Here is an 18,174-nt window from a genome sequence, read left to right as displayed (position 1 = left end):
TCCAGGACCCCTGAGACTACTTCTAAGTATCTAATTGTTAGAACAATTTCAGCCTTTATCTACTGAACGTTTAAGTTCTTGAATTTTGCTCAGCTGCAACTAGCAAATATTGCTTCATTCATACCACTCAGTTGCACCGAAGTCTATGGCTTCCAGCGACTTAACCTGCCCTACTGTTGGGAGTGTGTTAATTGTATCACTTGTAGCCTGGAACATTCAGTGTCAGGCTGTAACTTGCTCTCTCTCCCAGTATAAACCTAGGTAATTTGAACCTAGAGACCATTTGGTAAGCTTCACCCATGTCCATTACAACATAGTCTGTTCTGGACTATCATCCAACTAACCTTTTTGATTTAGTATCCTTTATTTAAAATTTATTCTTTGATTTAATAAAGTAATAGTTTTATAACAATGCAGAGTTCAATGAATGTTTTTAATATTTTCTTCCATCTGCCAAAAAAAAATTCTGGGTTGCAATTCTTGACAATCAATATAGATAGTACCACTCTGGCTAATTAGAACAAGGCCACATGCTACTATAGGATTCCACGTTTCTATCATTAACCCATTAATGCAACAGGGTCCCAACCTGTTAATTGTATTAGACTACAAGGTACTTGCATTTATCCCACTTTCTACACTTAACCTCTACATTTAGGAACTGAAGTTTATGCTAAAACACATGAACTGTGAACTGAATATTCACAACTATATATTTGCCGATGTTGGCACAATGTGATACACACAACATTGCGATGATGCCAGAACAGCATCAAAATTTAAGGAGAAGCCAAAATAATGATTTTTTTTTTCTCCACAGGAAGGTGTCCGCTAATAGTTCATAACATGTATAATTTTTCTTCTACGTTTTGATTCTCAGGAACAGTTAGACGATTTTTGGAGAAACATGGAGACACTATTGAGACTGTTGTTTTTGCAGTTACAGATTTAGAAGAGGTAAATGATCCATTATTGAGGTCTTTAACTGTGAAGCTAAATGACTAGAATATCCTTAGTCATTCCTTTGGCTGCACTTTTCTCTGTTCATTTGAAATGAGAGCTGTTATTTACTCATGTTTATCTGTGCAGAAGAAAAAGCCTTAGTGAGCAACTGCCATTGCTGTCAAAAACAACAAATAAACATAAGAGCTTGGAGCAGGAGTAGACCATCTGGCCCTTCAAGCCTGCTCCACCATTTAGTAAGATTGTGGTGATCTCTTCATGGCCTTAGCTCCACTTACCATCCTCTCACCATAACCCTTAATTCTTTTACTGTTCAAAAAATTTTCTACCTTAACTTGAAAAACATTTACTGAGGAAGCCTGAACCACTTCAGTGGGCAGGGAATTCCATAGTTTCACAACCCTCTGGGTAAAGAAGTTCCTTCTCAATTCAGTCCTAAATCTGCTCCCACTAATTTTGAGGCTATACTCTCTTGTCTAGTTACATCTGCCAGTGGTAATATCCTCTCTACTTTTATCCTATCTATTCCCTTCATAATTGTATTTGTTTCTACAAGATTCCCCCGCTGTCATGGGGGCTAAGAGTTAAATGAGAAGGGGATGGGGCTGGGGGGAAGGTTGTTGGGAATGCGATAGGTCGATGAATGTGGGGATGAAATTGATAGGTTGGAGAGGAGGATGAAGTGGATAGGTAGGAAGGAAGATAGACAGGTAGGAAAGTTCAAGAGGGCAGTGCTGAGTTGGAAGGTTGGATCTATGTAAATTGTGAATAATTGCAGTCTCGACACTGATCCCTGAGGCTTACTATTAGTCACTGCCAACCAGAATAGCACTCGTTTATTCCCATTCTTTGTTTCCTGTTAGTTAACCAATGTCTATCCATGCTAATACATTGCCCGTAACACCTTGATCTTTATCTTATGCAGCAGCCTTTTCTATGGCACCTTGTCGAGTGCCTTTTGGAAATCTAGATACACCACATCTACTGAGTTCCCATTATCCATCATGTTTGTAATGTCTTTATAGAATTCCAAAAGACTAGTTAAGCATGACTTACTTTTTCTGAATCCACGCTGTGTCTGCCCGATGGGACAGTTTCTATCTAGATGCCTTGCTATTTATTCCTTGATAATAGACTCGAGCATTTTCCCCACTACGGAAGTTAAGCTAACTGGTTTCCTCCCTTTTTAAATAGTGGCGTCATATTTGCTGTTTTCCAGTCTACTGAAACTGCCGCAGGCATCAGTGAATTTTGGAAGATTGTCACAAGTGCATTTGTTATTTCTCCTGCCATCTCTTTTAGCACCCTGGGATGTATTCCATCCATAGACAGATATGTTGGTGACAGCAGAGGCAGTGTTAGCCTACTACTTTTGACAGTACTTCCTGCAGTGAATTGAGGTCACTTAAGGTTGTTTATAGCAGCCTTGTGCAGGTAATGCAATTGTTTCATTTAAACTGATTTTTATGGACTGTCCTTCTTAATAGTGGAGGTAATGGTCCCCAGCACAGCGACTTTAAGAAATTGGGAATTTTAAACAAATGTAAAGTGTATTCAGTTTCTACAGCATGAGCCGTGCTATCATTGTCTTGCTGTCACATCTTTGTTAATATCACCTATTTCAGATGAGATTAAATATGAAAATACACATCATTGAAGGAGGACACTTACGGTTATGGTTGGAGTTAAAGTTCTCCAGCAAAACAAAAAAAAACTCTACTCAAAAATTAGTTTCCAAACTTTTTTGTTAAAAGGAAAATCCAGTATTTAGTGGCTAGGCACTCAATTGGGATGACTAAAAATTAAAATATTCTACTGAGTCATAGCTGCCCACATTAAAATGGCAAGAATTGGGCAATTCCCATCCAGAACCTGCAAAATAAGTGGGTGAGGTCATGGCATAGTGGTAATGTCACTGGTCTAGTCATCCCGGACCACAGGCATGGCTTCAAATCCAATCATGTGAGGTGGTGAAATTTTAATAACGGTGACCATGGTTCACTATTGTCCTTCAGGGAAGGCAATCTGCCATCTTGACCTGATTTGGCCTACATGTGACTCTCTACCCATAGCATTGTAGGTGACTTTGAACTATCCTCTAAGAAGGTCAAATAAGTCACTGCATTATATAAAAACTGCTACAAAGCCTAAAGAAGGAATAAAACTGGATGGGCTTTCTGGTACCTACTTAGATACTAGAAACCTTTCAGATGACATCCTGGACATTGCCCTTAGCATCCTAGTATGTTTTGTTCCATAGAACCACTAGAGGGGCACAGTGGAATACTGTCCGTGACAGAATTATCTGGAGTGACAGCAATTGAATGTGAACCTCATGAAGTCTCAGGGCATCAGTTTGTATGTGCTGAATGCTACCTACCACCCTGATGAATCTGTATTCTTCCATGGTATACATCACTTAATGGAATTGCTGAGGGTGGCAAGGCCATAAAATATACTCTGGATGAGCAAACTAAATATCCATCCCCAAAAGTGGCTTGGTATCATCATTGCTGACCAGACTGGCTGAAGGATGTAGATTCTGGACTGGGTCTGCAGTAGGTGATGAGGGAACCAACAAGAGGGAAAAATCTACTTGACTTCATCCTCACCAAACTTCCTATTACGGATGCATCTGTCATGACAATGGTGAGTAGAGTGACCACCAGACAGTCCATGTCGACATAAGTCGCATCTTCCAATTGAAGATATTCTACATTGTGTTGCCCTACCACCATGGTAAATAAGACCAACTTTGAGCAAAACTATTAAATCAAAACTGGGTATTCATGAGACTCAGTAGGCCATCAGCAGCAGCTGAGTGATATTCAACCAAATCTGTAACCCAGGCTGATACATCCTACACTTGAGCATTACCATTGAGCCAGAAGGTCCACCGTGATTCAAGGAAGCTTGCAAGAGGGCCTGGCAGGAGCAGCACCATGCATACTTAAAACTGAAGTGGCAACACTGGGAAGCCATGACATATCAAACTTGCATGTTAAACAGCTGAAGCAGCATGCAGTACTCAGCGCTAAATGATTCTATAACCAACAGTTCACATCTAAGCTCTGCATTCCTGCCACATCCAGCCATGAATCGCGGTGGAAATTAAACAACTAACAGGATGTGGAAACTCCACAAATATCATAATCCTCAATGCTGGAGGGGTCCAGCACATCCGTGAGAGAGATGAAGCTGAAGTATTTGCATCAGCCTTCAGTCCCAACTACCAAACGATGGTCCATTTCTGCCTGCTCCTGAACCCTACAGCATCATGGTTGCCAGTTATCAACCAATTCAATTCAATCCAAGAAACAGATGAAGGCCATGGATCCTGACAACACTCCGGCAATTGTATTGAAGACTTGTGCTGCAGAATAGCTGTTGCCTAGCAAAGCTGGTCCAATAGATTTAGAATAATGGCATCCACCCAATAATGTGTAAAATTACCCAGAAATGTACTGTGCGCAATAAAGCAAGGTAGTAATTTGACAAATCTAACCAAGCCAATCAGTCTACTTTCAGTAATCTGTAAAGTAACAAAATTACAATAAGGATAGTCTTTATTGTCATATACACTGTGTATAGTCAAAGCTTATGTCACCAATTACAACACTGACTTGGATACAAATGTACCTAGGCACAGCTTCTTGAGTAACAAGATCTTAGACAATAGAGAAATAAAATGTCCAGTATTACAGAAATAAAACTTCAGTACAACAGACCATTCTGGCACCTGGTTTCCAGTCCACCCCGAGCCCTGGCTCCAGACTGCGCGAGTGACGCCATGCCATGCCAGGAGACCTCTGCAGGAGGCTGGGAGGTCACCACGCCAGGAGGCTAGGAATCCTAATAAGCCGTGAGAGATGAAGAAAAGAAAAGCACTAAGAGGAAGGAATAGAGAAGAAGATGAGAAGAATGGGCGGCACGGTGGCACAGTGGTTAGCACTGCTGCCTCACAGCGCCAGAGACCTGGGTTCAATTCCCGACTCAGGCGACTGACTGTGTGGAGTTTGCACGTTCTCCCCGTGTCTGTGTGGGTTTCCTCCGGGTGCTCCGGTTTCCTCCCACAGTCACAAAGATGTGCAGGTCAGGTGATTTGGCCATGCTAAATTGCCTGTAGTGTTAGGTAAGGGGATAAATATAGGGGAATGGGTGGGTTGCGCTTCGGCGGGTCGGTGTGGACTTGTTGGGCCGAAGGGCCTGTTTCCACACTAATGTAATGTAATCTAATCTAATCTAATGGATGCCAAAGAAAAAGGGTCATTGACCGTGATAACAAGTGTCACTACCAAGGAATAATCTGCTCATTAATCCTCACTTTGGTTTCCACCTGTGCCACTCAGCTTCTGACCTCATTACACCCTTGGTTCAATCATGATTAAAGGAGCAGAACTCCAGCAGTGTGATAGGAGTGACTGTTCTTGACATCAAGACAGCGTTTGATTGAATGTGGCATCAAAGAGCCTAAACAAAATTGGAGTAAATGGGAATCAGGAGAAATCTCTTCAGTTGGTCTCTCTGGTGACATGAGACTAGTGTCAATTGTTGTAAAAATCCATCTGGTTTGCTAATTTCCTTTAGGGAGGGAAATCTGTCCTTTCCTGGTCTGGCCTGCAAATGACTCCTAGACCCTCAGCAATGTAATTTACTATTAATTGCCCTCCTAAATGGCTAAGCAAGGGAGTTCAAGGGCAATTAGGGATGGGCAGTAAATGCTGATCATATGAGTGCAACATATCCCATGAAAGAAATAGAAACATAACAATTATTAGGGATCAGGAGAAGCTATATTGTGACATTTATTCAGACTACCTTTATTATTGGTGTGGACTTGATTGAGATTTATTCATTGACCCATGGTCTGTCGTCATTTTGTGTAGACTGCGTGTTTTCTTTCCTCAGTGCTGACAGTCTTTGCTTTCAAAGACAAGTATTCACAAGCTGAAGTAGGCAAGGGGAGTGTTCCCTGTGGACTTTGATAATGGCTGCAAAATGCAGTATTAGTGAAAATTTCACTGGTGTTGAAGGTGTTATAATCTCAGCAGATGTTACTGGACAAGTCAGATTGAGGTGGTTAGCACTGCTGCCTCACAGCACCAGGGACCTGGTACATTGGTCAGGGTTAAATATAGGATAATAGAGTAGGGGAATGGGTCTGGGTGGGTTACTCTTCGTAGGGTCGGTGTGGACTTGTTGGACCTAATAACCTGTTTGAACACTGTAGGGATTCTATGATCCCAGATTGAAATACAGCTTGGTCGATCATAGTATTTTCTTAATTTTAAAAACTTAGTCTTTCACTGAAACAAACACTGCAAAACATTCAGTTTTAACAACAAGCAAACTGCATACAATTCTGGATGCCCTGCTACAGAAAGAATGTTATTTCCTTGGAAAGGGTACAATAAAAATTTACAAGGATGTTACCGTTACCAGAAGGTTTGAATTATAAGGAGAGGCTGGGTAGGCTGGAACGTTTTTCACTGGAGCATAGGAAACTGGGGATGATCTTATAGAGGCCTATAAAATTATTAGGGGTATAGATAAGGTGAATTGGCAAGCTCCCTTTCCCAGGGTAGGGGAGTCCATAACTAGAAGTCATAGGTTTAAGGTGAGAGGGCAAAGATTTAAAAGGGACCTGAGGTGCAACTTTTTCACAGAGGGTAATGTTTATGTGGAATGAGCTGCAAGGGGAAGTGGTAGAGGCAGGTACATTGACAGCATTGAAAAGAAATTTGGACAGATACATGGATAGGAAGGTTTAGAGGGATATGGGCCAGATGCAGGCAAATGGGAACGGTTCAGTTCAGGAAACCAGATCAGCATGGCTGAGTTGTGACAATTCTGTTCTGTATGATTCTGAGAAATTTATTTTCCAAAAGTAGTAAAATTAAAATAAGCCAATCTATTTGCTTACAACTCAAATTTAGAAACACCTGGTAAAATACAAAACTATTAATCCCAAAACCACTTCTTTACAGAATTCAGACCAGGGAGTATACCCTTCTATTGTATTTAATCGAGCTTAGTTTTACTATCAGTTCCCCATCTTGAGGATCTGATTGTCTCATCCTGGAGCTTTCATACAATTGAGTTGACACTTTCTGAAGATTCCCATAACATCCTCTAATTTAAGTACTTCTGGTCTGGAAGTTTTAAATGAAACTCCTCACATGGAGGTAATTTCTTAAATGTCCTAAACTACTAATGTTTCCCGAGCCGCTGTTTTGCGTATCCAACTTTAGCCAAGATTTCAGATCGAACCTAAAATTTAAGCTATGATGTATAGCATAAACTGAAATGAAAAAGCTTTTTGACCCTAGCTATAGGCATTTATCCTAAAAAGAAAGTCAATCCCTGACCTTATGAACTAAAATCCTAGTGCACAACTGTTTGCTTTGTTTGCTTGTTTTTAAAAAAAAACTCTCAATGTAAAAAATGCTCCCATTTGTCTGCCCTAACTTGCTCACTTACTGTTTTTAAAAAGAAAATCACCATGTCTACAGAAGTACTGAAGTTCGTCATTAAACCTCTTCAGAGACATGGGAAACTAGTGCCACTCACTCGAAATTCAAAAATACAAAATAAATCATATTAAAATATATAAATTTCACAACTGACATTACAAAAGCTCGGACATAAAGGATTAGTATGCTGCCAGACCAGCATGTAGGGAAGCATTTTAAAGAATATTCAAGCTACTTTGGGATCCGAAGCTATGGGACTACTTTGATAGGTCATAGCCATTCTAGACCATTCTTATGTAATGTTTTCCATAGTATTCCAATAATAGATGCTCTTAAAGCTTAAACAAGATCTGCTGAGGGCAGGTGGAGGTGGAATCTACAGCTAACAATTGATATGACTTCCCACAGGCTACATATTTAAAGTTGATGCCTCTTTATTTTCCACGGTCTTTGGAGGAAGAGAGGGGATCTCTACCGTTCCTCCCTGCCGATGTAGGAAATGCTGAAGGAGAGCCGGTCATTGCAGAGCGACAGATCCGTATATTGGACAAACCAGGCATTCCTCCTTGTGAGTATTATCATATGAATAGTTTTCAGGGGTTATAGAGTCATAAGGATGTACAGCACAGAAACAGACCCATCGATCCAACTCGTCCATGCTGACCAGGTATCCCAACCCAATCTAGTCCCATCTGCCAGCACCTTGTCCATATCCCTCCAAAACCTTCCTATTCATATACCCATCCAAATGCCTTTTAAATGTTGCAATTGTACTAGCCTCCACCACTTCCTCTGGCAGCTCATTCCATATATGTACTACCCGCTGCGTGAAAAAGTTGCCCCATGGATCTCTTTTCTATCTTTCCCCTCTCCTAAACTTATGCCCTCCTAGTTCTGGACTCCCCTACCCCAGGAAAAAGACTGTCTATTTACCCGATCCATGCCCCTCATGACTTTATAAACCTCTATAAGGTCACCCCTCAGCCTCCGACGCTCCAGGGAAAACAGCCCCAGCCTTCAACCTCTCCCTGTAGCTCAAATCCACCAACTCTGGCAACATCCTTGTAAATCTTTTCTGAACCCTTTCAAGTTTCACAACATTCTTCTGATAGGAAGGAGACCAGAATTGCACGCAATATTCCAAAAGTGGCCTAATCAATGTCCTGTACAGCTGCAACATGACCTCCCAACTCCTGTACTCAATACTCTGACCAATAAAGGAAAGCATACCAAACACCTCCTTCACTATCCTATCTACCTGCGACTCTACTTCCATGGAGCTATGAACCTGCACTCCAAGGTCTCTTTGTTGAGCAACACTCCCTAGGACCTTACCATTAAGGGTATAAGTCCTGCTCGGATTTGCTTTCCCAAAATGCAGCACCTCACATTTATGTAAATTAAACTCCATCTGCCATTCCTCAACCCATTGGCCCATCTGATCAAGATCCCCTTGTAATCCAAGGTAATCTTCGCTGTCCACTACACCTCCAATTTTGGCATAATCTGCAAACTTATTAACTATACCTTTTATGCTCGCATCCAAATAATTTATATAAATGACAAAAAGTAGTGGATCCAGCACTGATCCTTGTGGCAGTCTCCTTTTGAAGAAACAATTTCCAAGCATTGTGATGCCCTTGTTAACACACTGATCCTTAAACTACATATTTCAGCTGGATGATCAGAAACATAATTGCTCCATTTGGATTGTTTGAAAGATATTTTATACATGTAAACTTTACTTTGTGTTTTAAAGGGTTTTTTCTCACTAGATTAGGCTGTGCTCTGCTCAGTGGAGTAATATTTTATTTGTGGTTATTAGCTGGAAATGTGATTTTATAAGATGATGAAACTTCAGTGTTTAGTACTCCTCTTTGCTGAGTAACTTGAGTCTCGGCTTCAAATTTTGTATTGGTTGTAGAATGCTAGCTTTATTCGTTTACTACTTGTCATTTCTGATTTGGGCGGCACGGTGGCACAGTGGTTAGCACTGCTGCCTCACATTCTCCCCGTGTCTACGTAGGAAATTACGTCTGGTTTGACTGACCTCTTGAAGAGTAATAGGAGTAAGAGAAATTCAGGGTTTCTCTTATATGGTGAAAGATTGGGAAATGTTGATTAAACCCAAGTATCCTTCATGAATCACTGAAAGGTAATGTAGAGACAGCAAGTCATTAGGTGAGCATGTGATGTATTGGCATTTATTAAAAGAAAATTTTAGTACTGGAGTGAATCTGATGAACTGTGTATCATTTTGGTCTGCTTAACTAAGGAAGTGCTTGCTCTCGCTGGAATGCAACAGAAGTTCACCAGACTTAATTGCGTGGGTAGTAGAATTCTCCTCTGAGAGCTGATTAAAAAGACTGGGCCTTTATTCTCCAGTGTTTAGAAAAATAAGTGGGAACCACATTGAGATTTAAAAATTCTTACTGGGTCCATCAAAGTAGATCTAAGTAAAATTCTCTGGTCTTGACAAAGTAGATGCAGGAAGCATGTTTCCCTTGGCTGCCATATCGAGAATCATGGTCACTGTCTCAAGCTAATAGGTAAGCTATTTAGGACTGAAGTGAGGAGGAAATTGTTCATTGAGGATACTGAATCTTTGGAATCCTGTCTGCCGGAGGTCAGTGGAAGCTCAAGTGAAAGACTCCTCTTTTCCTCCCTCTCCTCTCTCAAGGTCCCAATCCTTTACTCTTGCCCCGCAAGATCTGCATGCACGTGTTAGCAAATGCAACCATTTGTCAGACAGGAGAAGACGATGTGAATTGGCAATGGTATTGCCCGTGGAGAAAGCATTGAGGAAAACTATAGGCTTCTCAAGTTCCTCGGTTTTTTTTTTGAAAAAGGACACCAGTTTTGATGTGCAAGGAATGGACCTCTATGCTTACATGTTGATTTGTAGTCTGCATAAATGTACCATGATACAAGCTCTTCTAATTATTGTTAATTAGTTGTTGTTCCAGCTATTAACAACACAAGATTGTTCAGCAACCACTACCCAATCACAGAATCACAGCTGACTTTGGATGCTTTGTTTTGGGTTCTGTAAGTGTGTGCTGTTGAGTACAGTCTGCACTCTATTGTGAGCAGCCATTGTTTGATTCAATCAACCAATCATTGGAACATATAGCTTGCATACCTGGCATCATACTGCCATTGAAATACAAACACATTTTATGCAGTTGTAGTATGCAGAATGTCTTTTTGGACTGACGGCATTATCCTGTTAATGGATAACACCACTGTCACAGTCACTTGTAATAGGTGAAATGGCTTGCTTAACGTGTTTAATTTTTTTTAGATACATTGCCTTTCCAGTTTAAAATTCTACATTAGAACTTGTAATTTGTTAGCAAATGCTAAAGAGCTTATCATTTGATGTATTAAAACTTGATGTTGTTGGTCTGATCATTAGCTTTAGTGAATGTGTAAACTACTTTATTTGAATACGATTTGTTAGTTTTAAGTGTTGTTTTTGACCTAAGGAATGTCACTTTATTTATCATTATTTTAGATGAAGATGAATCTGATGAGGAACACCTTGAGCTAGAGTATATTGGAACACATGCATTTGCTAAGATGGAAGGAGATATTGATAAACAGAGGCGGCTGATTCTTCAAGGACAAATGTCTGAAGCAGCCGTTCAAAAAGCACATCAGCGCAAGTGAGTAGTGAGTGTGCATATAATGCATGAAAACTGCACGCGTTTCTCTTTATTGCCTTTTAAACGCAGTGAATATTCCATACTCTTCTATCTTGGTCTTGGTTGATATAAGTATCCCCTATATACAACATTGTACTGCTACAAAAATTGCCAAAAGAAACTCTACCTCCTTCAGAATAGATTTTCCAGGTTTAAATACATTGCCAAACATTTTGCTGTGCTGTTTTCAGACTTTTGTGCAGGTAAAGTGCTCTAAACAAAATACGTGTGTTATTTTAGCATCACCTTCATGTTTAAGCTTAATTTGTTTTGTTTGTATGAATTCTTCCACTTTTGGGAGAGAAAATAAGGTTGTACACAGCCTTTCTCCTTGATAACACCATTAACATTCAAAACATGGGGAATTGAGAGCATGTATCTGCACCATCACATTAGCTTCATCATAGGCTTTCACAGTACATTTGTTTTTTTGGAGCTAGTTTTCTTCTTACTAACCTGTTGGCAGTGTTAACCTGAGGTGTACTTAGTTGCTGAATTTGCAATTGCACTGCACTCCTTGGAAGTTCCAGGCAGCCATGTTATGAAATTGTGTCTATTGGCCATATGTCTTCTGTTTATTCCTGTTGTTTGTTAAATATTACTCACAGGATAATAATATTTCCTTTTAGCTATAACCGTTGGTTGTGCAGAGCAAGAGCAGATGACCTGTCAGGTGTTGCTTCGTTGAAAGCATTATATCAAACTGGTAAGTAGGTGCTGTAAGACTTTGACAAAAGATATAATGAGGACAAGATGATTATTCTCCACGGATGTTTAATAATTTCATTAATCTGGAAGGATCAGTGCTATCACACGAGAGATTCCTCAAAACACTCCTTTAATGCCTGAATGTTGTTTTTCCAAATATGATTCAGTAAGCTGCAAATAATAGAAGTCAGAACCTCTCCTGAATTTTCTCTTGCTCTCACAATCCCTTATTCTTTCGCCATCTCTCCTTCCACCCACTTCCACGTACTGGCAGTTTTCCTTCCCAGAATGGTGGCTTGCATTTTTTTAAAAGTGCAGTCTCCTTTTGTTGCTTCCTGCAGTGTTTTCTCTGAGATCAGCTATTTAGCCAATCTCCATACTCTGATGCTATCAGAGTTGAAAGAGTTGTAGAGGATAGGTTTTGGACCTTGCAGGAAACTTTCAGCACACCGTTAGGAATCTGGGTTTCATAGTCTTGCAGATCTGTTTCTTTGCTACTTCACGGTGTGGGTGATTGTTCAGTCAACCTTTTCAGTACAGTGTACTTTTCTTCCAAAGTAGATTTCGTGCTTGTAATACTGGTAATCCAACTACAGGTAAAATATGCTCTGTGTTGAGACTAATTTGAAGTATGTGATTCAAGCTCTATTTGGTTCCACAGTCCTGGGAATCAAAACTACTTGCTTAAAGGGTCATTCTTCCTGTGCAAGTCTGAATAACAAGTGTGAACTGTTTGGCTGGAACATCTGAGCACAGTTCCCATGCTATCCTAACCTGGTAGTCCAAGTACATTTCTTGGCAGGGCATATTAGTCAGCACCCAAAAGCAGATCATCTATTCAAAGTTTGCGAGAAGATTTGTAGAAAAAAACAGACAGATAACCAGGTTTGACCTACAGAGAATGAAACCTGAAACCCCAGATTCTATGGACTACCTAAAGTGCACAAACCAGACATCCCACTCAGACCCATCGTATCGCTACCAGGGACACCCATCACACAAACTGGCTAAAGAACTACAACAGAAACTGAAACACCTGATCAGCAGATCCAGACACTCTATACAGTCAAGACAGGAAGTCTTGGACATCATCAGAAATATACACATAGACAAGGAAGAAACCGTGGTCTCATTCGATGTAACGGCGCTGTTCACCTCTATCGACAAAACCCTAGCCGGAGAAACAATAGCCAACCTGCTGGACATACAGAACAGACATGTTCACCTCTATCGACAAAACCCTTGCCAGAGAAATAATAGCCAACCTGCTGTACATACAGAAGAGACAACAAGACGGGGAACCTATCAACAAAGGCGGCATACTCAAACTACTGGACCTGTGCCTCACAACACACTTCACATCCAACAACCAAATATATGAACAAATCAACGGCACACCCATGGGCTCACCCATCTCTGGACTCATAGCGGAAGCTGTAATGCAAAGATTAGAACAAACAGTCGTAACGCAAATTCAACCCAAACTCTGGGTCAGATATGTGGATGACACCTTTGTAATCATTAAAACACAGAAATAGAAAACACACACCGAATCATCAACGCCACACTCACAGGAATCCGATTCACGAGAGAGGAAAAAAAGGACAACCAATTCCCATTCCTAGACGTGATGGTACAGAGAACACCGAACGGAGAATGACTGAAGCCCTCATTTTAATTGTGTACTTTACAGACCACCTATAATTTTATGTTCCTCTCACTAATTGGCAATCAGAAATATTGTTCTTCATCATCGTACCTCCCTCCCTCCCTTTTTTTTTTCTTAGTTCTCTTTCCTGGACTTGTTTTCAGAAATATTTAGCAGCCAATCCTTTTGATTTTTTTTAATTGAACTAGGAATCTGTAAGTGTCACAGTGTGCATGCATGTGACTGCTTGCGAAACATTTACCACACGTCATGCTTTCATATTACATGCATAGTAAACTGAATATATGCCAGGCTACTTTTCTTTTAACCCTGCCATTTATTATTTGACACTAATTAAATTTGTGTCTCTAATTCATTTTTTTGACTTTAATTTTATCTCTGGGTTTGCATTCTGCAGCCTCCATCCACCAAATTAGGTTAAGCCCTTTCAATAACACTGCAATCCACCCTGCAAGGACGTTTTTTTTCTACCTCGTTCTACTCATGTTCTTATCCAAACCTGAACCCATCTGGCTGTGCAGATATTATTTCCCCAGACCTTTTTTGTTCATTCATGGGATGGGGGCATTGCTGGCTGGGGCAGTATATATTGCCAAGTTGTCCTTGCGAAGCTGGTAACCAGATGCCATCTTGAAGAGCTGCAGTCTAAATGCTATAGGTAGACCCAGGACGTAGTTGAGGACTTCCAGGATATTGACCCAATGGCAATGAAGGAACAGCAACTCAGGTTGATGACTAACTTGGAGTAGAACCTGAAGCTGATGGTGTGCCCATGTATCTGCGGCCGTTGTCCTTCGAGGTAAAGTGGTCATGAGTTAGCAGATGCTGTCTAAATCACCTTGGTCAATTTCTATAGTGCACGAGGGTCCCCAGTGGTCCATTCTTAGTTTCACACCTTCCCCCATCGACACACAAACATCCTCTCTTGTAAAGTTGCCGTATGTTGAAGCTTCACATAGCCAGTAACTAAGCCTCTGCTTTACAAAAGGCCTACTTACACTCCAACCCTCGCTGGACATTACTGTATTTGCACCTTCGCTCTCTCACGCTCCCCCTACCCTCCCGGCACCGCCCTAACTCCATGCATGATCCCAGTAAGCATTTCAGCCAAATATTTCAATGTTTGCTCCCTCTACTTTAGTTGCAGATAGAAGCAAAAGAAATGCACACACAGGTGCCAATCTGTTGCAATCGATGCGCCAGCAGAATAAATCACAGCTGGTTAGTAACAGGGATGGAATCGTGTAACATCGAATGGGAGTTGGCTTTATATAAAAATATAGTTCACCGTTCAGAAATCGCATTACACCCAAATCATGTTCACAAAACACAGTTACAGGAGAACTACTTGCAGTTACTTTCTTGTCACTGATATCTACCCGCACCCTCACTGTTCATGTTCCTGCATTGTTGCAGTGTGAGCCAAGACTGATCACTGTTCATGTTCCTGCATCATTGCAGTGTGAACCATGACTGATCACTGTTCATGTTCCTGCATTGTTGCAGTTTGAACCATGACTGATCACTGTTCATGTTCCTGCATTGTTGCAGTGTGAACCATGACTGATCACTGTTCATGTTCCTGCATTGTTGCAGTGTGAGCCAAGACTGATCACTGTTCATGTTCCTGCATTGTTGCAGTGTGAGCCAAGACTGATCACTGTTCATGTTCCTGCATTGTTGCAGTGTGAGCCATGACTGATCACTGTTCATGTTCCTGCATTGTTGCAGTTTGAACCATGACTGATCACTGTTCATGTTCCTGCATTGTTGCAGTGTGAGCCAAGACTGATCACTGTTCATGCTCCTCCATTGTTGCAGTGTGAACCATGACTGATCACTGTTCATGTTCCTGCATCATTGCAGTGTGAGCCAAGACTGATCACTGTTCATGCTCCTCCATTGTTGCAGTGTGAGCCATGACTGATCACTGTTCATGTTCCTGCATTGTTGCACTGCATGTGATCAATGATGTCCTTGACTTTGGCACCAGGAAAGGTGCCTACCATCTTGATTCATGCTTGTGGCTGAAGAAAAGCTGTTTAATGGCAAATCGCATAAGATTATTGCTCTTCTCAACCTCCTTCCAGTTCCTAGTATAGCTGAGTCACCTGGCTTAGGCTACCCTTAGCAGGGAAGCCATCTTTCTCATTAGTATTCTGAATTTAATACAGGGTACAGTGGGGACTCTTGTGCTGCCTGTTCCTTTCCTGCCTGGCAGTCACCTATTTCCTCTCCTGTTTATACATCCTTAAGGAGTGGGATGACTGCATCAGAAACATACTATCTGCGTTGATCTCAGCTTTGCAGATCACCAGAGTAGTGTGGGCACACGGTGGCACAATGGTTAGCACTGCTGCCTCACAGCGCCAGAGACTCGGGTTCAATTTCCGCCTCAGGCGACTGACTGTGTGGAGTTTGCACGTTCTCCCCGTGTCTGCGCGGGTTTCCTCCCACAGTCCAAAGATGTGCAGGTTAGGTGAATTGGCCATGCTAAATTGCCCGCAGTGTTAGGTGAAGCGGTAAATGTAGGGGTATGGGTGGGTTGCGCTTCGGTGTGGACTTGTTGGACCGAAGGGCCTTTTTCCACACTGTAAGTAATCTAATCTAATCTAAACTCCAAAAGTTTCAACTTGATCTCCTCCAACTAACAACCTTTCCTACACTGCAGTAGTCCAGGATGTGCGCAATTTAAAGCCCTTTGTGAGGAAGACTATTACACCTAAAATGTTGACTTTAATGCTTTAATACTATAGATTTTGATACAATTGCATTTTCTATTAGAGTCATAGAGATGTACAGCATGGAAACAGACCTTTCAGTCCAATTCTTCCACGCCGACCAGATATCCCAGTCCAATCTAGTCCCACCTGCCAGCACCCGGCCCATATCCCTCCAAACCCTTCCTAGTCTTATACCCGTACAGATCCCTTTTAAATGTTGCAATTGTACCAGCCTTCACCACTTCCTCTGGCAGCCAACTCCACACACTCATCACCCCCTGCGTGAAAAGGTTGCCCCTTAGGTCTCTTTTATTATCTTTCCCCTCTCGCCCTAAACCTATACCCTCTAGTTCTGGACTCCCCCACCCGAGGGAAAAGACCTTGTCTATTTGCCCTATCCATGCCCCTCATGATTTTATAAACCTGTATAAGGTCACTCCTCAGCCTCCGACGCTCCAGGGAAAACAGCCCCAGCCTGTTCAGCCTCTCCCTATAGCTCAAATCCTCCAACCCTGGCAACATCCTTGTAAATCTTTTCTGAACCCTTTCAAGTTTCATGACATCTTTCCAATAGGAAGGAGACCAGAATTGCACACAACATTCCAAGAGTGGCTTAACCAATATCCTGAACTGCCGTAACATGACCTCCCAACTCCTGTCCTCAAAACTCTGATGAATAAAAGAAAGCATACCAAATGCCACCTTCACTATCCTATCTCCCTGCGACTCTATTTCCAAGGAACTATGAACCTGCAGTCCAAGGTTTCTTTGTTCAGCAACACTCCCTAGGACCTTACCATTAAGTGTACAAGTCCAACAACAAGAACACACCAACCCTCCAAAGAGTAACCCACCCAGAACCATTCCCCTACTCTTTCGTCGGATGCTGCCTGAATTGCTGTGCTCTTCCAGCACCACTGATCCAGAATCTGGTTTCCAGCATCTGCAGTCATTGTTTTTACCTCTATCCTATATTTACCCCTGACCAATGCACCTGACCTACACATGCCTGAACACATGGGCAATTTAGCATGGCCAATTCACCTAACTTGCACATCTTTGGATTGTGGGAGGAAACCGGAGTACCTGGAGGAAACGCACGCAGACACAGGAAGAATGCACAAACTCCACAGAGTCAGTCACCCAAGGTTGGAATTGAACCCAGGTCCCTGGTGCTGTGAGGGAGCAGTGCTAACCACTGAGCCACCATGACACCCCAATCTGACCTGTCCAGTAACAACATCTGCTGAGATTATAACACACACAATACGAGGTTGAAATTTTCACTCATAATGCATTTTGTATTATCAAAGTCCACAGGGAACACTCCCCCTGCCTACTTCAGCTTGTGAATATTTGTCTTTGGGCAACTTTTTCACACAGAGGGTGGTACGTGTATGGAATGAGCTGCCAGAGGAAGTGGTGGAGGCTGGTACAATTGCAACATTTAAGAGGCATTTGGATAGGTATATGAATAGGAAGGGTTTGGAGAGATATGGGCCCGGTGCTGGCAGGTGGGACGAGACCGGGTTGTGATATCTGGTCGGCATGGACGGGTTGGACCGAAGGGTCTGTTTCCATGCTGTACATCTATATGACTCTAAGTCTTGCTAAGGTTTGCTTTCCTGAAATGCAGTAGCTCGCATTTATCTAAATTAAATTCCGTCTACCACTCTTCAGCCCATTGGCCCATCTAATCAAGAGCTGAAAATGTGTTGCTGGAAAAGCGCAGCAGGTCAGGCAGCATCCAGGGAACAGGAGAATCGACGTTTCGGGCATAAGCCCTTCTTCAGGAATGAGGAAAGTTTGTCCAGCAGGCTAAGATAAAAGGTAGGGAGGAGGGACTTGGGGGAGGGGCGTCGGAAATGTGATAGGTGGAAAGAGGTCAAGGTGAGGGTGATAGGCCAGACGGGGGTGGGGGCGGAGAGGTC

General features: G+C 41.9%; 1 protein-coding gene across 2 annotated transcripts in view; it reads left to right on the top strand.

Moving 5' to 3' along the window:
- Positions 1 to 18,174, top strand: part of gdap2 (ganglioside induced differentiation associated protein 2) — a 75,060-nt gene that overhangs the window by 37,749 nt on the left and 19,137 nt on the right. For both annotated transcript variants that reach the window (XM_043700939.1, XM_043700940.1), the window contains exons 5-8: positions 881 to 957; positions 7,845 to 8,004; positions 10,954 to 11,104; positions 11,773 to 11,849. In XM_043700939.1, coding sequence (XP_043556874.1) covers positions 881 to 957; positions 7,845 to 8,004; positions 10,954 to 11,104; positions 11,773 to 11,849 — 465 coding nt within the window. The remainder of the gene's footprint in view (positions 1 to 880; positions 958 to 7,844; positions 8,005 to 10,953; positions 11,105 to 11,772; positions 11,850 to 18,174) is intronic.

The sequence above is a fragment of the Chiloscyllium plagiosum genome, chromosome 12 (assembly GCF_004010195.1).
Source record: "Chiloscyllium plagiosum isolate BGI_BamShark_2017 chromosome 12, ASM401019v2, whole genome shotgun sequence".
Classification (NCBI taxonomy): Eukaryota; Metazoa; Chordata; class Chondrichthyes; order Orectolobiformes; family Hemiscylliidae; genus Chiloscyllium; species Chiloscyllium plagiosum.
Note: the sequence above shows the minus strand (reverse complement) of the source record. Positions and strands in the feature narration are given on the sequence as shown.